Below are 27,930 nucleotides of genomic sequence, written 5' to 3' on the forward strand. Positions count from 1 at the left end.
AATTGCACTTTCCAAATCTGTGCTAAACTTTACTTACCACATCCATTTCTGGGCCTCACAATTGTGTTATTATTTGTTCTATTTCTTTTCTTTCAGTTCTCCTTGCTGCAGCCTTTCCTCCCAAACCAGGTTCTTTCCCCTGACAGGTTTCATGAAAATCTACCTGTGCTATGTTAAGAGTGTCCCTATGCAGTGCCTGATTTATCCTCCATGTGAACTGCAGCTCCATTGGGGTCAGTCTTGATAGAGTTGAAGATTGGAATTATCTGTTGCCATGTTTCTCCTAAAGCAAAATGAAGACATTTAACCAGCAGACATAATTAATAAAGATATATTTTATCAGTTACTTTTAAATCAGTGCTAATTATTGCAAATCAGTTTAAATACATGGGCATGTCTGTATTAAGTTGCTCCAAAATGTAAGATTATTTAAGAAAATGATAGGGGTTTTTTTCTGCAAATATCCAACTATCAAGTTTGTCTTACACATTGTTGGTGTTACTTTTAATACAGGTGGTATTTTTACATTTAGTTTCAAATTCATAGTTTATTTGTATTTATTTTATAAAGAAAAAAATTAAATTGCAAATTTAATCACAGTAATATACATGTATAGTCAGTAACTACAGCACTTAGTGTAGTGTATCATCAGTGCTCAGTTGTACTTTACAGCTGGTAAAGACTCAAAACTGCAGTGAGTGATTATTCATTTGGCAACAGGAGTGTAACGTTAGTAGTGACTTCTTTCCCAACTTCTCTCTCCCTGTGATCTCAGATGTGCAAGTATTTCATTTGACACTTGATATTCAAACTGTTGGTATCAACACTTCTGACCTTTCATACACAACAGCAGCTGTGCCAAAGATTACAAATACCTTGGCCAGCACAATGTCTTCCTTTAAGTGTAACAAGGATAAATATTTCTGCTACTGTAGTGAATAAGAGTCCCTGTAAATAGTGCTAGCCTACCCTAAAGAGTTTTGGTTCTATTTGTTTTCACATTTGTCTGAAATGACTGTGGCCAAATAATTTCACTGTTGGTTCTGGTCTGTTTAATGCATAACTCAATGAAACTTCTCTCTGACTTCCCTTCTGCTAAACCAAACAAAACAGACTAATGTTACAGAATGAGAAATGAGCTGAAGTAATCTCAGTGTGGACTGCAGGAAGGAAAGTGTGTGATCCACTTCTGGACTGTCTCACTTCTCTTTTGCTATAGAATGAGTAAGGCTGGACAGGCTCAGCCTCTGTGTTTGCTCATGGTAAGGGACACTTCGAGTTCAAACTGGCTTCGATTATTTCTGCTTCATATAGTGAAAGCACAATTGAGGATTCCGTTTTCATAGAAAACTTCTGATGCTCCAAGTTTCTCAGGCGAAGTTTTGTCCTTAGGAGGTTCCTCAGTAAAGCTGTTTTACAAATCTGCTTCAGCACTGCTCACTCCCAGCTCCTCAGTGCAGATACTCCACTTTTCACACCACTTGTCATTTTCTTGCATTACAGTGACATCTCGTGGTATATTAAATACTTTCTGTGCAGTTTGTTTGTTTTTGTATTTTTTTTTTCCCTTTTATAGTATTGAGTTTTTATCTTTCAGGGAATCAGCAGTACTATTTAATTTACAATTGCTGCAGGTTTACCTGCTGTGAAAGGTGACTTCTCTCCTAGATGCTCCACTATTGCTGCTTATTCTAGGTATGAACGGAGACACTTCTCAATACTCTTTTGGAGTATGTGAGATTCATGATAAATTTGTGATATGGTAATATACACCAATAGCACACCAGTACAGGTAAAGCCCTCCTTTGGCACTGTCGGATTCCATTTAAACACTTTATCCAGTACTGCTGGATTCCATTTAAGCACATTATCCTGTGCACGGCTGGATTCCACTTAAGCACATTATCCAGCTCTCCCTGCATAATAAACACCACAGACGTCAGCGGAAGCCCTTTGCCCACAGCAGGTCTGCAACCGAGCGTGTCTTTGCACTTACTCGGGCAGTGAAAGCGTTTCTAAATTAAGCACAGGAATGGATTACACTGGTCTAGCCGGTCAGGCCCAGTAATTCCCGTGTGTGCGCGGAAATCGGTTCTAAGCAGCGGCTGTAGACAAAGACAGCCCGCGGTGCCCCAGCGGCAGCGGCCGCCGCGCTGAGGGCGCTCCCGCCGGCCGCGCTGAGGGCCCGCCCCCCGCCGCTCGCCATTGGTCCGCGCCCGCGCTGCCGAGCGCTGATTGGCCGGCGGGGCCCGCGGGACGCGGCCCGCGCTGAGGGCGCGCGGCTGAGGGCGGTGAGGCCGCGCCCCGGCTCCGGCAGGAGCGTCCCGCGGGGCCTGGGGGGCTCCTGTGTGGAAAAGGGAATTCTGTTTCCTCCTCAGGGCTGTCTGAGCGGGCCGGAGACAGGAGAGCTGTGAGGTGCCAACACGGGCCTCAGAGGAGGCCTGTTGTGTTCTTGTGTTGGAAAAAGTAATTAAAAATCACCCTGTATTTTTATTTTTTATTTGTTAGTTCTGTATTATTTAGTACAGGAGTAGCTAGGCTTTGTTCCCAATCGATGTTCTACAGATATCATTCCCAATCTTTAATCACCATTTGTTTTGTCTGTGTAATGTCTGGGATAGGGAGACCAAAGCTGCAGGTTTTTGATTGCACATCGTTTGGTTGGTGTAAAATAATTCATACAAAGCATGAACAGATTTGTTGCTTTTCTTAAATGTTCCACAAAACAAATATTTTTCCTACCCTTGAGTATTAATATGCTATTTTCAGAAACCTCTGTTACCCAGATGTTGCTTTTAGCTGGTGACAAGCACTTTGGAGCCCATCACTTTATGTGTAATCAGGAAGTTTTTTTTCCTGCGTCATTTATCATGTTTGTGTTAAATTATTTCATTTACCATTTTATGGTGAGGCCTGTATGCAGTTTTGCTTTGACTCACCTGTCCTGAATAACCTGGTATTGACCTTCAGTGCTCCCTCCTTGCTGGGAAATCCCGAGGGTCCTCTCAGGTCCCACCAAACTCATCATTGCTTCCTCTCCTTTGCTTTAAGCAATTGTTTATCCATGCAAGAAAGTTTCCTTATATCCCTAGCTGCTTAATTAGCATTTATATAGCGTTTATACACTGACAAACTTTGGAGTTTGTAATGTATTTTGACTGATTCTCAACGTGTTTGCAAAACCTCTTTAAAGTGTGATGATTGTTCCCTTTTATGCAGCTGAGTTGGTGAATTGCAAAAATGCCAGCCAGGAGTGAGATGAAGGTATGTGCTGATGGAACAGGATATGAGCATTGATTGTTTTAATTTCTAGTATTTAATTGTAAGGAAAGTCTTTAGCTTGGCAGTGCAGTGTGGTAGGAAGAAATTTTCTTTTGACATGGCTTAATGCAAAGTAGCTGGGTGGAAAGCAAGAGGAACTGGAAATTGCTAGTGATGAAAATAAATCATATGCATTTGGCAGAGGTTAATCAACTGAGGTGATACTTAAGATCACAATATTGAAATCCAGTTGTAATTCAAAGAAATTTAGAAAGAATAAAGGGGCAAAATGGATCAAGTAACTCAGAAGTGTAAAATACTAAATATACCAAGTAAGGGGCATCAATACAACAAACACTTCTGTAGGAATTTAGTTGTAATAGGTGGAAACAAAACCCAGTTAAAGCAAATAATTAAAATCTCAGTGCATAAGTATTTGCAAGATAAATGTATTAGATAGGGTACTCTGTACTTAAGGTTTTATGCTTAATTATTTTGTGATTCAGAGTATTTGCTTCAAATGCAGCAGGTGATTGTGTAAAACTTGCATCAAATCTGTGTTAATTAAATGTGTTATATCAGTGTTAAGCATACAGTAATATAGTTGCTTTGGTATATTGCTTACAGCTTGAGAAGTTAATTGATGAAGCTACAGGAAAAAAGGATTTCCAATCCTTAGAACAATTTCTGGCCACAGAAGAATGTGAAAATGTCTCTCACAAATGCAGCAAACAGTTTGTCAACAAATTGGACAAGCTTCTGTGTTGGGTAATGTAATCATTGCATCAAAATCATCTACACCATCTTTGGAAGAGGGTGAAAAAGTTTTTTTTCATTTGGCTTGATTGACACCAGCAGTTGATTTAATAATAAATTGTATTAATGAAATCTCCCCTTCAAGCTGCAGTTAAGGTGGCTTTTGAGAACAAAAAAGGCATCTGTTTAATTAAATTACAGGTTCTTGTGGGACTTCACACTAAAGCTTATGTTGCAATTTTGATTTCAGGCACTTGACAAACAAGAAGTCAAAAGCACTTCTACTTTACTAAATGCTGTTCAGAAATGTGGGAGAAAAATGAGCATAGCAGGAGAAGATGGGCTCCCAGCAATGATAAAACACGGTCTTGTTGGAAGGATAAGTAAAACCATAAAGCATCTGTGAACTTCTAAATAAATATATAAACATGAATAAAGTGCCTAAGAAATGCCTCAGTGCTGAGCAGCTCAGTGTTTGATTTGGTCCTTGATTGAGTCGGAATTAAGAAATTCCCATAACTTTGCAACAAAAATTGTTCATATTTAAATGCTTTTTGTCATGTGACCCCATATAGAGGGATGCTCTCTAGCTCAGTGAAGGTTTTGCAAATCATGCAGTATATAATTAATTTAGATATGCCTACAGCAATCGAAACAAGATGATATATTTTCATGTGCTTTGTTATATTGCTTTTGACTCAGGAATTAGAATTGCCTGGTGCCATTTGGTATTTTTTTTTTTGTTAATTCCCACAGCAGTGATTTTTTACCTGCTCTTTCAACAGATTTTAGTGCTAATCTGATTTTTTGGTGTTATTTTAACCTGCATGTTAGATACATTAATCATTTGTAACTGAGCAAAAACTGAACAGCAGACACCACTTCCTTTCTGCTTCCACCAGAGATTTCACTGGAGAAAATTAATGGCAATATCAGATGAGAGTTACTCAATTGCCTTCTTAATTGCTTAATAATAAAAAAAATAACCAATAAACAATATAATAATAAAAAACCTGCAAATAAGAAATTACTGTTCCCATTAAAACAAATGTAGTTTATTGAAATTGAGGTTGTTTTAGTAAGATAAATACCATTTAAAGTCATGTAGAACTCGTTGTCTTTTCTTGTTTTGCAGTTACTTAAGCCTATTGCTTAAGCAATAGCAGTGGTATGAAATACATTGCAAGGGCCCAAAATAATAAACAAAATTTAATAATAAACAAAACCAGGGTGATAACTTTATGCTTGTATTAACCCCATCATACAACACACTTCCATTCAGCCATTATCAATTTTCAGCTGCTTTGTCTGTGGTGGCAGGTGTCAAAGTAGATCTCCAGTTTTTGTGTTAAAAAGTCCTTAAAATCACCTAATTTTGTTTGGCTTGAGTGAAGAATTTCAGTCTGGGGCTAACATCTGCTCAGCAGAGTGGGGATGCTGTTGTTGTTTTAATAATTGTAGAGTTTTTATAGTTTTACTGAAATATAATAGAAACCATGGTCCTGTTCCAGGCTATTAAAATAGATTTACCTTTGTTTTTCCCTTTACATGGTCAACTGGTTTGAAAAGTTAAAAGCTATTTTCGTCCTCAGAGGAAATGAAAAGAATGAAATGGTTACAAGTCTGGCTGAAGATTTCTTCATCACATTGCTGGTAAAAATACATTGATAATAAAATTTGTCCAAGTGATTGTTACTAGTTTAGCAATAAAAGGCCCTTAAATATGTTTCTATTTAATATCTTCCTCAAGTTAACATCACAGTGACTTCTGAAATAGATTAGAAATAATTTGGGTTAAACACTTTGCTGTAGTCATACGAATTTCTGTTCATGGCTGGCATCATGAAATAAAGTTAAAAAAACCAGTAATAGTAAATGCTGAATGAAAAAAAAAACTTTCATCTAGATCAAATTTTGATTACACCCATTACTGGGATGCTAATCCAGTTTATAAGATCTGTGAGTTTTCTTCTCTTCATAAAAATGGTTGTCATTGATGAAATAATTTCAGTAAATTTAACTGAAATATAATTTTGGGAAAACACATTTGTTAGTAGGGATCATCTCTTAGATTCTTTGTTAAGGACAAAATAATTTCAAATTCTTAAATGCTTTTTGATTACTTCCTTGGAGTTCATGTTGCGTAATTTTTTTTTTACGCTGTGATGTTTTCTTTATCAAAATTATTTGTTTTGGGTTTTTTATTGCAGGTTGTGTGTGATAGCAGACCTGAAGGTGAGCTTAAAAAGCAGAAATGAGAGTTTAAAATGTATCTTTCAGAACACACAAAGGACCACTTTTCTCATTCCTGTGGCATGAGCTTTAGTTGGGGGTTTCTCTATGGACAGATGTCCTTGTGAATTGCTGTTGTGGGTAGTAAAAAAGCACAATAAGTCTCTGAGATGGCAAATGAGCTGAGTTATTTCTAAAAGAAGTTGCTTCTAAGGTGCTGTCACAGCTCAGCACAGCCCAGTGATCCTTCCTTATTGACCTTTTCCTTGTGATTGCCACCCTGCCCTTACCTTTCAGTGTGGCACTGGGGAGGAAGTCCCCACAGACTGTTTGGTGTCATGATCAAAGAGAAAGATTCATTTCCTTGGCCCTGGGGAGATAAATTCCAGCACCTGAGTTGTATTTCAGAGAGCTGAGTTATAGGATTGACCAACTACATGTAAAAAAATGAATAATCTCCTACCCAGGGGAATTACACAGTGAGGCACAGGAATAGAAACGTGGTTACTATAAATTGAAGTAACTATTCTGTTTTACATATCACTAATCTTTTATAAAAAGACAGACACACTGTATTTTATTTCTAAATGAAAATGAATCCTTTCGCAAATATTTATGAGGGGCACTCTCATGCACTCTTGACAACTCTTTGATTTCTTTCTTTCCTGTTTGTTAGGTAAAATGCAAATACTAGAAAACTTTGTTCTGAGAACATGTTCCCTCATTACTGATGCAAGAATTAATATTTATGTTCAGCAGGAGGTAAACATCCTTCTTTCTAAGCAGCAGTTTCCTGGTTAGTGTGTTAACAGACTTTGTGGAGACAGTTATTTAATTGTTCAGATGCTACAAAAAAGAGAATATTGTAGTGCTCTAGGATTAGAAGGATTGTATAATGTTTCTCTGGGAATGTTTGTTGTTTATATATTGGGGTTTTTCAGATTGCTGACCTGTTGTTGTGGGGCTTTTTGTTTGTTTGGTGGGTTTTTTTTAAGAGTAAATTCCAAAACAGTGATATTAAAGTTCTGGTGAGGAAGCTGTATAAAAGCATAGGAAGAAAGGAGCTCCACAAGTGCCAGAAATAGGATTAAGGTTGTTGGTTGTAAATTCTTTAGTCACTTGCAGGAAATTGGCATTCCTTCCAGTATTCTCCAAATTTCTCCTGTTTCCATAACCTCAGGCTCTCAGGGGATTTTCCCTCTAAAGAAAGAGAAAGTTGCAAAAAAGTCTTTTGTAAAGCTACATCCCCAAAGGAAAGACTTTTTAATGCTAATTTAAGGTACACTTTAGCTCAGCAATCAACTGCAGACAGAATTCTGGCTTTGGAAGTTTTTCTCTATTTAAACCTGCAAATAAGAAACAACTGTTGAACAACTACTGTTCCCATTGAAACTAAAGTAATTTATTGAAATTGAGGTTGTTTTAGTAAGATAAATACCATTTAAAGCCATGTAGAACTTGTTGTCTTTTCTTGTTTTGTAGTTACTTAAGCCTGTTGCTTTCTTCAGTACTATGAAATTCTTTACAAGGGCTCAAAATAAGAATAACTCAAAGTTTAACAAACTTACTTTATATTCCCTTTTTTCCACTCTTTTTAGGTAATAAAAAAACTGAATTTATTGCTTGACAAGATCCCTCAAGATGCCAGGAAAAAGATACTTTCTACAAAGGAGATGTTACTTGTCATGTAAATGATCCTTCAGTATAATTTTTATGTCATTCCCTCATTTGCAGAGTTGGGAGGTGGTTTTTATTAAGCTGTTGTGCAGATTGGTCCCTATTTAACTCAACTTCTGCACTTGCTGTGGATTCTCAGTGGACAGGTATTCTCATGGGTTATTCTCCATTAGAAGCCTGAATTTTCTTCTTTCCCAGTCTGAATCAGGCTTCTCCCCATCCCAGTTGTCATAAAACTATTGGACTCCTATTTGTAAGGATGTGCTTAAATGCAGTGAATCAGTCACTGGAAGGTTGGGCTGTTCACACTGGAAATAGTTTTACAGCACTTGAGAAAAGCAAATGGAATCAAAATAGTATCTGTCAGGTGACTCAGGTCCCCAAGCAGTGCTCCCAGAGGTATTTACCCCTTAAAAGTCCTACAGTTCCATGGAATCAGGGGTTTGTCTCATACATTGAAAGTTTATAACAAACCTTTCCTCTGGGCCTTGTGTTGCTGTCACATTTTGATGAAATGTTCCTTTGTTTGGCAGGAGTGAAATGGGGAGGACGATTTTGGATGCTGGAGGTGAGCATGGGAGTTAGTTTAGTACTGTGCTTCTTAAAAATTAGCTGCAGACCCATTAAGGAACCAGAGAAAGCATTTGGAAGCTGCAGAATGTTATGGTTAGGGTTATCTGAAAAATATAAATACTGCATGAAAAGAGTCTGCAGCCTGGAATGTTTCTGTCTGTATGTATGGAAAACTCATTGAAGTTTTTTGTTTTCTCAAACAGAAGGAAAAATTACAAATTTTCAAATAGGAAAAATTACAAACAAGCCAATCTTTGTGGCTGTGAGCTGTGGCCATGGGTAGTAGTACTGTAACTTCCCTCAGGGATCACTTTGGTATCCAGCAATTTCCCAGCTCAGAGAGATGAAAGTTGAAAACTTCTCTCTTGTTTAAACACCTGCTGTCGTTCTGACAGTCCTGGAAAGTTTGTTTGGTTTCATTTTGAAAAATAACTTCTTTAGTAATCATTATTCCCATACTTCTTTTTCTAATTATCCTTCATGAGTTGCATGTTTGGATCTAATGGGATCTAGATTATGTTCAGCACTGCTTACCCCAGTTTCCTGATAATATTTTCTACCTCAGTAGTTATTTAAATCTGCTCCTGCTGTGAATTATGTTGTGCTGCAGACTATGACACACAAGTGGCCATCACAGAAGCTCTGTGCAGAATGGTGTCAGAGAAGCAAAGGAGAGTTCTGGCCTCCCAGTGGTTTCCCATGGAGTTTGTGTCCACTGCATTTAAAGGAATTAAAGATTCAGAGTTTGAGACTGTAAGTCACATGAGGAATATTTCCAGGGAGGGAAACTTCCATTTTACAATTCTTTAAGAAATTTCTGTGTTTTAATAGGATTGCAGAAAATTTCTTAACCAGGTGAATGGCATGCTTGGAGACAAAAGAAGGTAAAACTGATTTTTTTATGCTAATATAGTTTCTTTTTTAGGATTTTATGTTGTGATTAAATTTCATGTTACTTCCTTGGAGTAAAAATTACTTTGGTTGCTGGGATCTCTAAGTCTCTAAAGTTTATGAAAACACAATCCATTTGCTATGTTCAGATCTGCAAAATTTATTTACAGCACTGTAGAATACTTGAAAAAATATCCTTTTCTTACAGGGTTTTTACATTCCCATGTTTATCAGCAGCTCTTGATGAGTATGAGGTAAGGTTTTCTGCCTTCTAGTTAAGGAAAAATAGAGATAAAAATAAGAAAATTATTTTTTTCAGAAGTATACAAGTAGGCATGGACTGAAAGTTTGTCAGGGGTTCAGACCAACCTGAGGCTTCTTAGCTGGTAGTAATCAGCTCTCTGCTCTTACTGTTTTATCTTATTCTTTTTGTTTTAGCTCCAGATACCATTGGATGAAAACCTGGAAGAGTTTTGGATTGATTTCAACATTGGCAGCAGAAGTATTTCCTTCTATGTGGCAGCAGAGGATGCAGTAAGCTGAGTTTTGTCTCCCACTGGGTTGTCCTGAGGCAGCAAATCCACATTCCTTGGAGTGTGTCAGATTTTATTTCCCCATGTTCAACATGTTGAACTTAGGTGTGCATTCCAGTGTTGATGGGGCTAAAAAAATCCAGCTTTGTTGATATTTAGATAAAATAATTTCACAGTAATGACTTCCTAATGCTGTTTGGGAATAGTTTAACACGTTCATACCGAGCAATAGTGAAGCACAAGTTCCTGTCACTCTGTGTAACAGAGGTTTAAAAAGTTGGAAATTTGTCCTCACTGAATGACTGATCACTGGATTTCTTTTCATTGTAATACAATACTTTCCTATCTTTCAAAATGTCTTTTTCATATAAGGATCAGCAGTGGGAAACAGTCATTATACAAGAAGAAGATGTCAACATGTACAGCCTGGAAGGTATTTGAACTCAAAAATGGGGTCTTTTATTCTAACTTGGATTTTTAATCTAATTTCAAATTGATTAATCTTAAAGTACTGACTTAATTCTAGCAAGGCAGAATTCTCACTTAAAATATTGTAGGAATTGGACAGGGACAAAATTGCACTGCACTCACATCTGCACTTTGGGCATGCTGGTGTGATTTTAGGAAAAGAATTTAATAATCACGTCTTGAAATTTTTCGGTACAAAGTAAGGCATAAGATAATGACAGGTAACAATATTCCTTTTGAACTTGTTAGGACAGTAAATACCTGTCATTTGTCTGCAGCTATAGTACGTAACCTTCAAAGAAAATTCTGTGGAATAATATACAGAATAAGTATTTCTAAAATATCAAAATTTGAATTGTTTTGCTAATAAAATTATTGTAGATTAGAGGGAATTAAATAAAATACTTATCAAATTACCTGAACTAAAGAATGTGTCATGTGTTGACAAAGATTATATGAGATGCTGTTAAAATGAAATGAAATTGCTTTTCAAATCTTGTTTTTGTCCAGAAAAAGGTTCAAAGAAATTATTAACAATAGATCTGAAAAGCCCAATGAGTGTGGGTACTCTTCAAGGAGAGAAATTTCTTTTATGTTTTGATTCTATCTTGGAAATCAAAGATGTGGTCATAAAGATTTATGGATTTCATAAATGTAAGGTAAGATTTAAACACCTTTTTGAATAGTTTTAAATGGATTCAAACTCGATGTCTCATTGCCATTTAAATGTTCCAGCTGTGGTTATTGGTAGCTCTCCATACCAAGAGTTTCTCATTAACATCACTGCTACAGAACTGCATCATATGCTAAACTTTGGGAAAGATGCTTAATAAGGACAAGAGGAAATGGCCTCAAGTTGCACCAGGGGAGGCTTTGGTTGGATTTTAGGAAAATCTTTCCACTGGAAGGGTTGTCAAGCCCTGGTCCAGGCTGCCAGAGCAGTGGTGCAGTCCCCAACACTGGGGTTATTTAAGACACATGAGGATGTGGCAGCACTTGGGGACATGGGTTCGTGGTGGGCTTGGCAGGGCTGGACTCAATCACCTGAAATGGTTCTTTCATTCTGAGATTAAAAATGAATTGCAACAAAAATTACCAAGCTGGAAAGAGAACACCATACCTTAATGTCAAATCTGCATATTTAATTTTCCAGAAACTCAACCTGGTTGCTTACAAATACTTTCAGAAATTATTCATGAGCTGTCTTGTTTTGCAGTGCAATTAACACTCATGAATTTACTCATTTAGTAAAACATTTTTAGCAAGCCATACCTTACTTCTTTCTGCTTCTAACAAACTCCCTTGTCCTGAAGTCTGACTGAGGAACTCATGAGGGATGAAACTGCTGTGAATTTGTACAGTATGTTTTCCTCTGTAATCTGATTTCAGACACTTACGATCTCTCACTTAAATATTTTGTTTCTGGTTTAAAAAAAGAGCAAAGTGTCTATTTTGACATATCCCTTTGCAGGATTTCAGCAAGAAGCAGTCTGCATCAGTAGCCAAAACAACTGTCCGCATTGTCTTTGATGAAAGTGGATCACAGGTAGTCTGCCTCAGTCTGCTGAGATGGTTTCTTGGATTTGTTTAATGAGTCTGATTATTCATAATTTATAAACAGTAAAAACAAGGACTTTAAAATATGAATAAGTATCAATGAGTCTAAAGCCAGGCAAGTGGTGTCTAGCATGCATGTATTGGTTTTTTGGGGAGATATTAATATCCAAATCATAGAATAAAACAGACAAATATGCACAGGGCAAGTTCTTTTATGTGCATTGTTACTTGAAAACCCATCCTTGTAACAAAAATAGCAATTAAGTTGGAAGCTTTTCAAACTAAAAGTCTTGTAATCTCTGGGGTTTATTAGAATCTCCAGTGGGGGATGTGTTACTTGGGGTAAAGAAGTTGCTATGTGTGTTTGTATAAAAATAGAACATTATAAAATCCAAATACTGCATACTAATTAAAAGAAATTAAAATCTTCTATAGGTTCTGGTACCAGAAAGTCAGTTGTCACCAGGTTTCAAAGAAAAATCTGTAGAGGAGGAGGAGAAACTCAGTAAATATAAAGCTCCACAATCTCCTGGAAGTTTGAGGACTCAGAGTAAAAATAACAGCCAAGAAAAACTCAGAGGTGATTCCTCCAAGGTAAGTAGGATTGTCAAAAAAAGAAAAGGAGTAGGGAGAAAATGCATGTTGCTTTATATATTTGTAATATTTACTAGTCTAAACCAAGATAGGACAGTTGGAATATAGTTAGTACTGTCATAAGAGTTTGATTGTTTTTCTTATGACTTGACACTAAGCTAGAAAAATCCTTTTGCTAAAAAATTTGTTAGTATTTTGAAACTACAGTAATATGACAGAAATAAAAAGGAATTGTTAATGATCTTTAGACCATGATGCTCTGAGAGTTCTCTTTAAAGAGAAGGTTTTGAGGATGTGCTCAGATGTTCCAGTATGGAAAAGTCAAGTATGGCCTCAGAGACTGCTGGGGAGGGGCTAAAAACTGAAACAGTACCATGTCTTCATGGGGCAGTAGTGTGTTCATAAACCTGTTTCTCCTTAGTTTGTAGCTTTGCAGAATCTCCAGGGAATCCCTTGGTGAACAAGGGACAGGATTTGCCCATACTTCATTGAATTAATTTAGAAAACAAATCCCATCAATCTTAGTTTAAAAATATTTTGTTGAACTATAACTGCATAAAAATCACGTTACCTTGATGCCTGCAGCAGCAGCAATTGACACTCCAATAATGGAAAGTCTCAAGAGACTCTTGGCAATAAATTTTCTGAATTCTTGTGCTGTCATCCTTAAATCAGTGTATTATGGTCAAGTTCTTTCTGTTCCTCAAGATAACTCCATCCCGTAAAAGGAAAGTGTCTGAAGCATCTCTGCTTGTTCCTGGAACTACGAGTATGTCCACAAGGAGTTCACTGTTTTTTGCCAGCACATGTAAGTTTGCAAGTGCTTTCAGGGTAAAAATACACTATAAATGGTCTTTGACACTCAGGCATGAACTGTGATCCTTGGCACAGCTGGAAATGAAAAGGAGAAATGATAAAATCTCCTGAGCAGATGCTTAAAACTTGAAATGTTTAAGGGGCACTTGCTCCTGGTCCGTAGACAGGGTGTGGGACAGGGGTTGCACTGCCTTCCCAACAGCTGAGGGTCACCTGGCACTTCTCCTGCAGCTGTCAGGCAGCTGCTGGTGCTGGAGCCAGCTGAGAACTCAGTAAAAATATATTACAGTGAAGTCTTTAAATAGAAACCAACCATTTTCTACCAGAGCCAGCCTGTAACAAGCTTTGCTTCTGCCTCCATACATCCATAATCAGTGGGCTCTTAATCTCCACATAACAGAGTTGGAATAAATGGAATTATCCATTTATCCATATCCATTATCCATAAAACATCTCTGTTTTGTTTCAGCCACTCCTTTTAAAGGGAGATTTAAATTGCCTTTGGAAATGACCAGCTCTACTAAGAGGTCTGACAATGATACAGTAAATGAGAGCAGAACAAAGAATTTCTGTCAGGAACCTCCTGGAGTATGCATGTCCTCTGTAGCTAAGTCTTTTTCTTAGAATAATATTAATTTTTATTCTAATTTGTTCTTAATCCGTATTTTAAAGAGGTACAGTTTTACAGGCAGCAAGTCACTTTTAGAAAATGTTTTAGTATGTTTGACTTTATTGCATTATATTTTCTTGCCCTCTGAAATTCAGGTTTAACATGTTTGAAGTCAGACTGAACTCTAACAAAATTAGGCCCAATTTGCATTCACTCATCAGTTCTGACCCCAGAATTAACTTCCTATTTCTGGAGCCTCAGTTCTTCCTTTGTGTATAATAGGAGAAAGGTGCATGCAATAATTTCTAATTGGTTATGCAGTAGTGAAATAGTCATAAAACACAGAATACATTCAGCTGTGCTTGTGAAATGTTCATGTCTTCAGCTTGCAGCATTTAAAACATTGGGTTTTTTTAGTGCACTTTTGATCAGGCATTCACTACTATGAAGCAAAAATACATAAATGTTGTAAATATCTGCCTTGCTCAGAGCCAGGTGAAGCCCCAGACTAAGGGACTCTGAAGCATTTTTTGATACAGCCATGCTTTGGAAAGGGCTTTCATGTACAGAATGTTTTGTTTAGAGCATTTCTTTGGCTTTTGTGGGCTGTAAGTGGCAGTGTTACTTCCTGTGCTTATTAGAGTGGACAGAGATGCACAGTAGACAATTAATTCTGTGAAACAGGAAGTCAGATACCAGGAATGAGGCAAAAATACATGGGAAGGTACTAGAACAGCACTTCCATGAAATGAGAATAAGAAAGTCAAGTTTTATTAGAGAAAGCACAAGTTTGTGAGCTTGTACTGCTTATGGTCCTGCACTAATATTTCCTTTTGGGTGACATTCCACTGTAGCAAATGCATTCTGAAGAAGCCATAAAAACTGTACAAGAGGCCACAAAAAAGCAAACTTTAGGCAAGTAATTTTACTAGCTTTGGTAGTCCTTACTTTTAAAATTATTTTAATTTTTTCTTTTGCCATAATAATTGACACCAAATTAATGTTTCATTTAGATGAACTGTTAGATATGGTTCCTGATTCTCAGCCAGTTGGGAAAAGCAACAAACCTTTGTAAGTACTGGAAAAGAATTCCAAGTCATTGTTGTCACTCACTTTGAAGGGAGAATTTTCAAGCATTACCAGAAATTGATATTTTGTTGCAATGTAAAATGCTTTGATATCTCTAAGATATAATAGTTTTCCTATTTTATTATAGACTTTTATTATAATTAAGACTCAAGTTCTGACAGAAGGATGGTGTTGTCTTTGTTAGGCTGCCTGGGCTTTTGGAGAATTCTTTTGATAAAACTGAAACATGGAAAAAAAGAACATTCCCTCTTCCTGAGAAGAATATAACAACTGGGGACAAGCAAAAGCCAAATCTATCACTGGCACGTGCATCCCATCCAGGTGATGGTCACGCTTGGTCAACTGTTACTCTCAAAAATAGATTCAGAGAAATTAATTGCAGTGATGATTGTTTTTCCCTTTATTACTATTGGTAGTGAAAGAGCTGTGAAACAAAAAGCATTTATTCAGCTTTTTGAAGTACCTCTCCAGATAAACAAATGAAAAAAACAGAACCAAGAAAATTAAATTGATCTCATCCTCAGTAGAGAGTCAGAGTTTTGATCATTTGGAACTGAAACTGTTAAATATAGAAGGGAAAAATACTGAACCATGGTTTAAAACATTTCTTTCAGCCAGAGTGTCTGACACATCTTTGCATTCTGACCTTGCACAAGAGGACCCTGATGTTCTCATCAGAAAAGAGACTGCAAATCCAAAACAGTCAAAGACAGTGAGAAGTTCTTACCTTTGTTTCTTCCACTAGCATTTAAGAGAATTGTCCAATTTTCAGTGTTTCAAAACTGGTGGGTTTACTGTCATGCAAGGGAAAATGGTTTTCAAATGGATGTAATTTAATCCATTAGGAGACATTTAATGAATTTTAGGGGGTTCTTAGGAACCTGAAGTTCTGTTTGCATCTTTGTTCTTCTGTTGAATGTTGAGTCTTAAACTGTTTTTATAGAAACCAAAGTCTAAAGAAATGGCAGATGCAGCCAAATCACTGATCAGTAAAATCAGTGACAGATACAGAGACAAAAGTGATGAGAAGTGCAAAGCAAGAGATTCCCTGGGCTTTAACAGGTATGATGTGAACTACTTCCTTTTGTGCTGATTTTTGTGTGCCTCTGGCTGTCTCTGTGATGTACCCATGAATGCTGATAAATGAAAGGACCCGGGCTCTTTTAATCCATCTTTTAATTGATGTTGTATTTAAATGCATGAATAAATTTACTGGATTTGATGAGATTTTTTTTTTAATATAGGCAGTATTCTAATGCATATATTCTAATTAGCATTTAACAAAATGTATCTTTATTTTTAGGACGCATTTAAATAAATCCTGGATCTCCAAGGTAACACATTAGTGCTTTTGTTGGAATTGTTTTTAATATATACATACATGGTGGAAGTCAATATGTGTAAAGAGAAAGTTCATAAATACCACTGAATATTAACTGTAGATGTTAATGTTAATTATGCATTGACTGCAGATATGTTTTGCCATATTGAACTGTTGCTAATCAACCTGATTATCTTCATGAGGAAGAAGTTGCTTTTTGAGATAACACTGTCTATGAATGCACAGTCCAAATTTGACAGAGGAGCTAACTTTTCATTTATGGATAGGAAGAAGTTCAGGACAGGACCCTAAAAACTGCTTCTTTTCTTAATATAACTGCTGGTCATGTTCTGTAAGTAGTTACAACATTTTCAAACACAATTTCTGATTACCCACACCTGACTCTGTGAAATGTTCTTTAATTCAGTCACAAAATTGATCTCTGTCTGTTTGACAGGGATGATGTCTACAACTTTAACATCAGCGGGTTTGATGAGCCTACAATCAAGCTTGGAGTAAGAAATAACTGAAGTTTCTATGTTATACTGAAAGTATAATTAAGATCTGAAAAATTAAATTATATCAGTGAACTAAGTGGGGGAGAAAGTTTGCCTTGTAAATACCTCCAGCATTCTCAAATATTGAGCAATATACTCTGTCTTAAGATTCTGGCCACTTCAGGCTATGATGATGTTTTTCCTGAGTTAAGAATTAAACAGTGTGTTAGGAGTATCATTATTTTAAATTATCCTGAAAAAGTTATTGGCATCTTTCTAATCCCCATTTTAAAGAGATCTTTGTCCAGGTGTTTGAGCAAAACGAAAATCTAATGATGATAAAAGATAGTTTTGTTTCTTGTGGCTCAGAGGATTGAATTGGGGAAGGTTGTGAAGTAAGTGGGTGGGAACTCTTGTATTGCTCTGAGATACTGAAAGCTTCAGTCAGTTGCTGTTGGTTTTAATGTCAACTCTATTAAATAAATTCTAAGATAGAAATTAATGACCCTTAATTGCTGAGTGTAATAACTAAGGGAAAAAACCTCCTTAGCAGTTTCTGACTGGTGGCCTGTTTAATTTTGTACAGATTCTATAACCATTGAAAACCTTCATTTGTTTCTTCTCTATTTGCATTTTTAGGTCCAAGAATTGTGTGTGACTGAACTGAGTGTTCATACAGAGACAAACAAAAGAGGGTAGGATGTTCTGTTTTGATTGCTGATTATCCTAGTACAGGCTGCACTCCCCAGCAGGCAGTCACAATATTCCAGGGAATGTTGCCTGGCAAGAATATCTTGGCTGTGTTGGTTTTTTTAAGCAATAAACATTCCTGTGTTCTCGTGGGCTAATCCTTGATGGTCCTTTGGGAGGGTGTTAAAAAGGAAAGGATGTGTTCCATGAAGGAAATAGTTCTCCTCATGGAATACTACAGGGAGAGAAACTCCTGAACAGAGGAGGATGGTTTTTGTTTAATGATCCTCCTGGAAAGGGCTGTGTTGTTACTGTGTACCCCTACTGATAATTGGGAAACAAACAGAACCTTTAGGGTTTAAGGTGAACAGGTAATCCCAAAATAATGTGGACCCAAAAGTAGGTACCTTTGTTTGAATCTTTAATCCAGATATCATGGGAATAGTAGAAAGCTTTAGAAAAAGTATTTTAAAATGTATTGTTTAAAGATGGATTTTATTTCTCTAATTAAGGAGCACAACCATCAATAAATCCAGCACAGAAGGGAAGGGAGGAAAAAAGGTAAGGCTCAGATTTTTATGGATCAGCATAGCTTGTCCTCCTGCCTTTAAATTCCAGTTATGTAAGCAGACTATGTATAAAAATTAATAACTTAGGAATTTTTTGGGTTTTGTAGACGAGAAACAATCGAGACAAGAAGCATCTCTTTAGTGACTCGGACACTGAAAACAGAGGGGATGACAGCAAGACAGAGATTAGTTGGCTGCAGGAATCCAAGAGGAAACCTAAAGCCAAGATAATTGATTACAGTAGAAGTAAAAAATCAGGGAAACCAATGAGCACAGACAAAAGTAAGACATTTTTTTCTTATTTCTGAAGAATGGTGCAATAAGTTTGTCCATAGATACAAAGTGCACAGCATGGCCCGTGCTGTGTTGCAAATGTAATATATTTTTGTTTTGTTTCCAAGAATAAAGAATTTTCAAGTTAGTTCGAATAATTTATAAAGATCGATTTACATAAATTCTGTATTTTAATGTGGAAAACTATGGAAGGATGGGATGGGTACAAGTTGTTGTCAATTTAAAAAATGACATTTTCTAAATAATGGGCTGAAAGCAGTTACTGAATCAATCCATCTGTGGGCAAGAAAGTGATTCTGTTATTTTACAGCTGAAACTAATGTCAAACATTTGAGTATTTTCCTGATTTTTCAACCTTCTTGTATTGTAGCAGCAAAAAAATCTTTGGAACCTGCTTTCCACATGGAAAAACCTAAAGGCAAAAATACAAATAAGAAAAAGGTAAACATAAATTTGTAACTAGAATTTTAATATGGATTAAAATCTCTTCATTCCCCCCAGAAACTGTTTTAAAATAATTTTTCAAAAATATGTGACATTTCTCCCAGATAATTTGTTAAATACAGTTTATTCTTTTCAAGTACTGTATTCTTTTCATATAATATTTAGATGTTTTTTCAGTCATGAGTGAGTTGGAATGATTTTGTACATTTTGTGTTGTTTTTAGTAGACTCATGGTTGAATTCTCTGAGCTTTGGTAAAGTAAAACCTTTTTAGTTTCAAGAAATTAAACCAAGTTATCTGCCATTTTATCTTATGTATGTATTGATCATTCTTGTTAACTGAAGGTTATTTTACTCTTCCAAAGATAAACAAATGTAAACCCCAGAATTCAAAAACAGATGAAATGATAGTAAAATCCACCAGAGAAAAACTCCCTCGAAGAGCAGCAGCAACAAAAAATTACAAAGAGCCTTCCAGTTCTGAGTCTGAGAGTGAAGAAAGGATTCCAGCATGTACCTCCAAGGAGGAGAAATCCAGAATACAGGTGTGCAGTTCCACTTGATTATTAAAAATCCATTCCTGCCATGTTTTTCAAAGTAAATTGTGCTCTGCTTTCTACTTGGTACTCCTGAATTTAAAGTGTCCAACATAAGCAAATTTAATTTTATTTTATTTGTTTTAATACTGCCCCTTTTTAAATTATGAGTATTGAGCTGCTAAGAAAATCAGTCCTAAATAATCTTCTTAGTCATAATAGATTTTGTTTTCTATTTATGAGATTTATTCTGCTGCAGAGAACTACTGTGTGCTGTATTTTGAAAATGTCCTTAAATTGGGAGGGTTTAATGAGCTAAATTTTATTGAGTTAATGTTGTGCTGGTAATGCTGTGTCAATACATTTGCTGAATATCCAAATGGATTTTTAGTAAAGGAACACTGGTTGCTAAAACATTTTCATTGTTTTAGCATAACATGTCAATATATATGAAAAGGTTTATAAACTTTATTCATTAAATCCTGAAACATCAGTGACTGCCTCCAGTAGTTAAGTAGTCCATAAGAATAGACATTTATGTGTTGAGGTAAAGAAATTAATGTTTATTGGTGTTGGGAAACCTGATCTGCTTCTGGATTTAAGTACTTCTGTTGATGGGTCTTCTGCTTGATCAATGGTATATAGATAATAAATCTCTACCTCTCTTTATCAGCTTTTATGGCCACTGTGGTTACAGAGATGTTTATATAACTTTTATATTTTAATAGAAACATATGAATGGGCCAAACAAGGATTGCAAGCAGCCAAAGGTACTGCAGACTGTACCTGTGGAGCCAAAGAGAGTGGACAGCTATGTGCAGAAAGCACTGGTTGAATCCAGGAACTCTGCAGAGCAGAAGGAGCTGGAAATGCCTTCAGCTGAGAGCCCTGCCTCCCTTGAGACAATGAGATGTAGGTGTTTTCACTTTGAATTTCTAGCAGTACTGAAACAAGAGGTGGAGGTTAATTGAGGGTTATCACAGCAGTACAATTTAACATTTATTTCATGCTTTTAAATTGAGATATCCCATAATTCCAGTTGTTCCACATAATTTAAGGAGTTGTATTAGTATCTCACTAACACTTCTGTAGGTTGGTGCAGTTATTTGACATCAGGGTAATATAGAAACACATTATGTCAGTGCTAGAACAAATCTGGTACTGCTGAAACAGTGGCAGAGGGAGAAGGGGGAAGTGTGGCAAGGCCTGTGCCAAATTCCACACATCTGAGACTTGGAAATTCCCAGGGCTGGAGCAGGGAGCAGTGTGGGGCTTTGGCTGCCCTTGTGTAAGTCCCACTGCTGGTGCTGACAGTGCAGGAACTGTTCCCCAGGTTCTGAGAGAGTGTCAGGAGATGCCAGTCCAGAGCCCAGCTCCAGTGAGAGGTCACTTGGTCTGCAGGAGTCAACACCAGAAGACAGGGAGATGCTAAACTCTGAGAAAGGAACCTCTCCCAGTAATTTCTGTGCACAAAACAAGAGTATGCAGAGTCTGGGTGTAACTGAGTCCCCTGAGACAGCAGTTACAAAGTTGACATTTGGAAGGAAAAGCTTCTCACCAGTTTTAACTGAAGCATCTTTGGTAAGAGCATTAACCTTCCTCTAGAGTTGTTTTAACTGAAATTGTTCAATTTAGCTGCCAACTGTTTTTTCTTCTCTCAATAATGTTTGGGGATTTTTGTTCATGTGCAGCTCAGCTTAACCACATATAAAACTGTCAGTGGCAAAAATTCCAAGGGAGCTGCAGCAGAAACCTGTAACAATAATGAAGATTCAAGTTTCCAACGTTGCTTTTCAGACACATTTTCTGTTAAAGGAAGGCTTCAGGATATCACTAAACCTATCCCCACAAATAAGGAAGAGGTATGTTCCTGAATTCTTTGCTCTTCAGAAGAGACCTGCAGCTCTTGGCTTTATCAGTTTACAGGTGGTGAGATTTAAGGGACATCTCCTTTCAATAACATTTTTTTTTTTTTTTCTTAATGTGTAGCTCAGCCTAACAGCATATAAAGCTGACAGTGGAAAACATGCAAAGGGAGCTGTGCTGGAAACAGGGAATAATGAGGATTCAAGTCCCCAGTCTTGCTTTTCAGATACACTTTGTGCTAAAGGCAAACTCCAGGATCCCACCAAACCTCTCACTAAAAGTAAAGAGGTGAGTTAGTGCATTCCTTGCTCTCCAGAAGAGAGCTGCAGCTTGGCATCTCTGTTATCTCTGTTTCCAGGTGCTGAGGTTTAAGGGAAATGCATCTCAGTATTTAACACAGATTTTGGGACCTGCTAATAGTTAATTTTTAAATATTGGAGATAAATTAGAGAATTGTTTATCATATGGATACAACGAAAGAATTATATCCCAACAAGATCAGTTACAATTCATATTTAAAAAAAAATAACAGGAAGTAAATCTTTTCTTACTGACTTTCAATTAAAAAATAAATTCTTTTTCACAACATAAATGTGAGTTCCTGATGGACACTTCTCAAAGCAATTTAATTTTGAGGCTAATAAATAAATCAGTGACTTTTCTTTTAGGATTGTGTAGCACCATCCCCACTGTCTGTTTCCAGCAGGAGTAGAGTACAGTCTTGGATTAGAGAACCTTATTCCCCCATGAATGAGTCAGGTACAGACATTTAATTTAAAGCAAAAGACTTCCTAAGTGCCTCCATAGAGGTTAAGAAAAATGTTTTATTTGGCATAATAATATGGCCAAAGTTTTAAAGTCTTCTTATATTTTATATATTTTCAGTATTATTCCATTTTTTTACTCTTTTTTCTCGTTTTCTCTGCTATTTTCATTATCCCAAAAAAACTGAAAATCAGGCTCCAAAGTGCAGCTTTAGTAAAGAGTTAGTTGCACTCCAGATAAAAAGTTAGAGATGTTCCTACTGATACTGGGAAAAAAATGGGGATAATGGTTTTATCAGAAAACATCCCAGACATGCTCATTGTTCAGTTGAACGTGCCCTCTGTAAATGTAATGGTTATTGATTTCTATATAATTCTCATGTTCTAAGGCCAAGATATATCTTCCTAGAGTTTGCATCCATTGTGTCAATAAAATCTTCTTTATCCTCCCATCTCATTGTTAAAAATAATGCTAAAATTCAGCATTGTTTCCATGTTTATTGAAGGACCAAGTGTAGCAACATTCCTCAAACGAACTTATCACAGTGCCACAGAAGGCAGCTCTGATGAGGCAGAAACAAGCAAAGAGGAAGAAAAGAAAGGGAGGAGAAGAATAAGTTTACAGCCCAAAAAATTATTTAAAACAGATGATGCTGCTACTTGCAGAGGTTGGTCATGGACTGCCAGTGCAAAGTTCTAAAATATCTAAATAATAATAATAAAATATCTAAAATAATGTGACAAATTCAAGTTTTAACAGGGAAATAGAATATCCATAAAAAGGCATTTTATGTATTAAAACAAAGAATAAAAAATACTAAATATTTAGCTACTGGATCCATATAAAAAGTCAGAAAATTGATATGCAAATAGAAACTGGTTTCTAATGTAATTGATGACATTAATTTATATAGAACAAAAGCTGTCCTAGGCCCTGTGCTAACTTCAGACTGGGGACTTTATAATACTGAATTTGACGTTATGTTTTTGTTCTCTTCAGTGTCTGAAAGGGTCTCCACTCAATCTGTAAATGACCTGTCTGGTTTGGATGGGGAATTCTGGAAGCCTGATTGCTCAACCATCAGCATTTGTCAGCAGCTCCAGAAGGAATTTACCAAGAAAATTGAGGCAAGACCCTTCATGTGCATCACTTGGGCAGTACATGAGCACATGGGTGACAGCTTGACTTGCACCACACCATTACATTTTTTAAAGGGGGTTTGTTGTGATATTAAGCAGTACTGAACATATTACAGGTTGTTGTGTTTTTTTTTTTTTCCTAAAGTACAAATAATCTGAATTTCATGTTAAAACATCCTCTTAGAACCGCTTCCGGAAAATGGATAATTTTAATAAGCAAACACTGAGAGCTGCCCATCAGCATTTGGCAACAATGAGTTACCAACTCCATGAATGCAGGTCAGTAATGGCAGATTTCTGTTAAAACATCCTTAAAATGCAGTGAATACCTTCTGCAAGTAACCTGGTTTGTTTTGGTAGGATCAGGCAGCTGGACAAATTTCATTTTACTCTCACTGAGGAGCTTGAGAAATTTGAAAAGGACTCTCAGTCCCTGAAAATCATGGAGAAAGAATTCTCGGTTTGTATTTAGTTGTTCATGGGTAAAAGGGAATTCTTGTGGAATCTGTAGATCATTCACATCATCTTTAATATCATTAATGTTGATTTTCAAAGCTTGTACCTTTTTTCTTCCAGTTGGGTCAAATTTCAAATAATGCATTTGGAGTGTCAGGATGCTCTTAGAATCCCAAGGTCACTCTGTATTTTCCTACATGTGTCCACTATATGAACTCCTGTATGTTTTTCCTCCTGCAATAAACTCCTACAAGTGCTTTAATGGGCTGGGTCTTTCCAGCTCCTGTGGGGGCTGTGTAACTCCTGCCCCTTCTGTGTTGAGTCTGTGGTTGTCATTTTGTTCATATTAGAAATTAATGACTTTTAGTTTGGAAAATCAGTTCCCATTGATTAATATCGCTTCATATTTTTCTTTCCAGACTTTTTGGAAAAAGCATTCCCGCACTTTTAGTATGTACATGAGAAATGAGCAGCAGAGGTCAGTAGGGTTCACTAATCCTGGGATGAAATTTGTGTTCTGTTCATTTAAGGGAGATGAGCACAACTTCTCTTCTCTCTGCAATTCTTCCATAAGAGAGAGCTGGTTGATGAGAAATGAGATTAAAATGTTCACATAGTTATTCTCCAGCTAAACTTCTCCACATAGCTGAGGGACTGTTCCAGCAGTAACAATGATGGGGATATTTATCCATGCTTTAAATGCAAATAGACTCCCAACAATGGGATGTATTTGTGCTCTTTGTAGGAAGTTCTTATGTAGCAAAGCTGTTTGAACTGCCTTTATTTCTTTAGAATTCAGATTCTTAAAACTTCATTTGAAAAGAATATCTACCATTCTGTTGGCTGTGAAGAAAATGTTTTTACTTCAGAGGTACAGTGAACTTCTGTTTTGCTCATTGTAATAATTCCTTAGTTGTACCCACAGAAGATTCCCTGTGAAGATTTTCCCCTGAAGATTTTATCCTCAACATTGTATTAGTGATACATAGTATTTTTTCTTAGTTTTTGCTGTAAAATGTCCCTTAATTTCACAATATCCAGTGTTTATGCCTAGATTTCACCCATTGCAAGGTGTGTGCAGTTATCAGGATTTATTCTGTGTTCTGTGACTTTGTGTACTGGTGTTACTCATCCAAGAAAGAAAAAATTTAAAACATCCTTTTCTATAGGCAGGTGGCTGCATGTGCTTCTGTATCTCTTGGTTATGACATATTTAGGGATATCATTGTTTCCTTGAAAATGTGGTGGCAGTTGTGAGCAGAGGAGATGCATTCAGTGTCTTTTTGTAGATGCATCTGATGAAAGAAGACATAAAAGGACTCCAAGAGAAATTTCTGAAAGAAATGGTAAATAAATTTGTCTTGTCCTCATTTTTGTTTATTTTTTTTTTTTGCAGTTTGAACACTAAATTACTAAAATTTTGATTTCTAGTCCCCTATCAAAAATAAAAGTTAATCAGAATGCAAATGTCAGTGACTTGCTATATTTAAAACCTTACCTGAGTGATGGGAGCCATAGGGAGATGTGAATGGACTCATCTATTTCTGTCTTAATGTTGAAAAGTATCATCTTTGATAGTCTAAGCAGCATGTACAGTGCACCAGGATTGCAATACATGAAATAAAATCTGCCTTTTTTCAAAAGCATGTGATAAAAGTGATAAATATAACTTTTTTTTCTACAGCAAGAAGAGGAGCTGTGTAACGTTCGCAGGGGATTGCAGACCTTGTTTCAATCAAAGGCAGAATTCTGAAGTGATTTTTCAGATTCCTTCCTGAAATTCAAGGTGAATATAAACACTTTTGTAATGGGAAATTTGGTAACTTTTTCTTTTTTTTTCGTCATACTCAAGGACACTGCTGTAATGAAAGCATATTTTCCTTAATAATACTAAAATCTGCGTGGATAAGACTTACCTGTGAGATTTGGAAATATTTTACCGAGTCTGCTAAAATGTAATATTCCATTTTATTTTTAGCACATGCTTACTTTAAAATAAGTCTTTAAAATTTTTTATAGGTTACTTAATTGACTTTCAGAGAAATCACTTTGAATTTCACTTTGAATCTGTGTTTTGGGTCTGATCCAGAATACAAGTCAGGAATTATTTAGGGACCAAACCACCTGGTTTGATCTCAGTCCTGTTAGTCTGTGGTGTTAGACTTCAGCAGGATTTTCTGAGAGAACACTCTCAACACTTATGTTGGAACTGTGTTGCAAATAGTTCTATTAAACAAGTCAAGAAAAACAGATGGTGTCTGTTGGGTTTTTTACTCAATGCCATTGTTGTTTTGCTTTGAATCAGTCAGAAGTCAGATAAAGCTGCTGTGCAAATATTTTGGGTAAGAATTTTAAAGCCACAAGGCTGTGTTGTCTCTCTGGAAATAATTACAGTGAAATTTCCAGTAAATAATTTGGTCCACTCATCCCATTTACATCAGACTATGAATGTTTTCTGAGCTTCTGGTTTTGTGTGGTTTGGGGTTTTTTTGAGCCTGTGCTCACTGTGATCTCCACTAGATGGACTCCGAGAGACGTTAAACTTTTCTTTCCACTGCTCTGAATGAAACAGGACTTGTCTCTAAACTGTACAAGGTTTTAAAAGTGCACTGCAAGGCCCGAATTCTTTCATACAGTGAGGCCATATGGGAAAAATAATATTCCAGCCTTGTTTTTAGTTATTGACAGGAGCTGTGCACTGTAGGCCTGTTTCCCAGTCCCACTGGGAGGAAGAACAGCCTCCCTGAGCCGAACGTGCCCTCTGAGGTGTGATCCCAAATTCCAGCAGGAGCTGAGCACAATCCATGGCCCAGGGAGTGTCCAGACACCTCCACAGCCCCCCCAGCAGCAGGCAGGCAGTGCTGAGTGCCAGGGCTCAGTGGCTCTGGAATTGTCACTGGTTGTGCCTCCCCAGGAGCGGAGCAGAGGCCGGGCTGGCTGAGGAAGGATCAGAGCGTGGAGAGGACAGAGCCACTCAGAGCTACCCCAGGCTTCAGGTGCAGCAGTGACACAGCTCAGGGGCAGTGTTTGGCATTTAAAACCTGGTCCAAGTTACCCTTTCTGTATTTTTATTATGTTTTTCAACATAATTTTAATGTGTTTTATATCATTTTTTGCCAGTGGAAGTGTGCATCACTGCTAAACAGAACATACTGTACATGGGTTATTAGCCAAGTTTAGTCTGTAGTTGACAGTGGCTCATCCCAAACTGAAAATGCTTCTTCTGCTGAAGAAACTTTGCTCTCCTTTCTGTTTAGCCTTTTTGTATATTGCACCTGGACTATCATTATATTGTTGTTAAGAATTAATCCTATATTATTAATAATAAAATGATAGATATATGTATGTTAAAAGGCTAGTTATGATGTTACCTAGTTCTGTGAAAAGCCAGCAAGTTAAAAAATTACAATAAAGAGGAAAAAACACATCTTTGGATCAAGTGATGGGGTCATTCAAGTCTTCAGCTGATAGTGAAGTAAGACAAACATTAAAAATGTTGCACTGACACAGACTTTGTGTTGCACTGTGTGTCCTTACCTTCCATTCCTGCCTGACAGTCTCTCCAGGAGCAGCTCCAATTCCTGTGATTCCATCCCCACCTGGGGCAGAACTGACACTCTGTGGGGGCTGTTCCCCACCTCACAGCAATTCAGTAGTAGTCTATACAAGCACTTTGACAGCCTGCATTTTATTATTTTCACACTTCATGGAGATCATCTCAATGAAGCTACAGGACCAAGAATGCCTTTTTGAAGTTTTTAACATTGAATGACTCCCTAGAATGGCAGCACTTCAGAGTCTTGCAGAGAAATGTTTGTCTTGTGAGTGGATTCACCATTTTGTTCTGTCTCATCACATGTGATTCCCAGCTATCAATGTGTTATTTTTCTCACAAGTATTTTTTTAGTAGTATTGAGTAATCCTCAGGTGCTTCTCCATGTCAGGCATTATTAAAATATCTGGCTTTACATTTTTCTCAACCAGTTCTATTTGCTTTGTTATTAGCATTTAGTAACTTTTTTCTTCTTACTGTCAAGAAAGTATTAAAACCATTTGTTTGCTAAACATCAAAGTACATTGTTACATTTCTGCCTCTGGTTGTCCAATTTAGTAATGTGGAATAACAGTGAACCAAATTGTCATTTTTAGAGGGTCAGAGCCTCAGCTGGTACAGAGTGACAACCAGCTTATGCTTTTCCACCAGATGGAAAACCTTAGTTGAGATCATCCTTTTGCAGATCCTGTTTTGATGAAGTCAAATGGTTTGGTGCATAATAATTCTAATCTCTTCCCAAAT

The 27,930-nt window shown here is 36.8% G+C and overlaps 1 protein-coding gene across 3 annotated transcripts; it reads left to right on the plus strand.

The window, feature by feature from the left end:
- The first annotated feature begins 2,288 nt into the window (after window positions 1-2,288).
- SYCP2 (synaptonemal complex protein 2) lies at window positions 2,289-27,145 on the plus strand. 3 transcript variants are annotated; one of them, XM_053992716.1, is made up of 46 exons: window positions 2,289-2,466; window positions 3,220-3,264; window positions 3,889-4,029; window positions 4,268-4,396; window positions 5,566-5,670; window positions 6,228-6,252; window positions 6,926-7,011; window positions 7,848-7,936; window positions 8,460-8,494; window positions 9,110-9,252; window positions 9,331-9,383; window positions 9,599-9,644; window positions 9,829-9,924; window positions 10,296-10,356; window positions 10,902-11,050; window positions 11,863-11,937; window positions 12,384-12,542; window positions 13,251-13,350; window positions 13,828-13,946; window positions 14,823-14,883; window positions 14,982-15,039; window positions 15,242-15,378; window positions 15,672-15,769; window positions 16,001-16,119; window positions 16,361-16,391; window positions 16,666-16,730; window positions 16,836-16,893; window positions 17,515-17,570; window positions 18,078-18,126; window positions 18,242-18,416; window positions 18,799-18,869; window positions 19,237-19,416; window positions 20,136-20,319; window positions 20,741-20,988; window positions 21,099-21,269; window positions 21,397-21,561; window positions 21,942-22,032; window positions 22,544-22,705; window positions 23,038-23,165; window positions 23,362-23,456; window positions 23,538-23,637; window positions 24,053-24,111; window positions 24,426-24,504; window positions 24,923-24,979; window positions 25,318-25,419; window positions 26,548-27,145. In XM_053992716.1, the coding sequence occupies exons 2-45, from the start codon at window positions 3,241-3,243 to the stop codon at window positions 25,384-25,386; spliced, it is 4,401 nt and encodes a 1,466-aa protein (XP_053848691.1). In that variant the 5' UTR covers window positions 2,289-2,466; window positions 3,220-3,240; the 3' UTR covers window positions 25,387-25,419; window positions 26,548-27,145. The 3 variants fall into 3 exon arrangements, with proteins under 3 accessions (XP_053848691.1, XP_053848689.1, XP_053848690.1); XM_053992714.1 differs by lacking the exons at window positions 2,289-2,466; window positions 3,220-3,264; window positions 3,889-4,029; window positions 4,268-4,396; window positions 26,548-27,145 and adding an exon at window positions 26,419-26,533 and having other exon boundaries at window positions 5,624-5,670; XM_053992715.1 differs by lacking the exons at window positions 2,289-2,466; window positions 3,220-3,264; window positions 3,889-4,029; window positions 4,268-4,396; window positions 22,544-22,705 and having other exon boundaries at window positions 5,624-5,670.
- Window positions 27,146-27,930: the final 785 nt, after the last annotated feature.

This window comes from Vidua macroura, chromosome 17, assembly GCF_024509145.1.
Source record: "Vidua macroura isolate BioBank_ID:100142 chromosome 17, ASM2450914v1, whole genome shotgun sequence".
NCBI classification, from domain to species: Eukaryota; Metazoa; Chordata; class Aves; order Passeriformes; family Viduidae; genus Vidua; species Vidua macroura.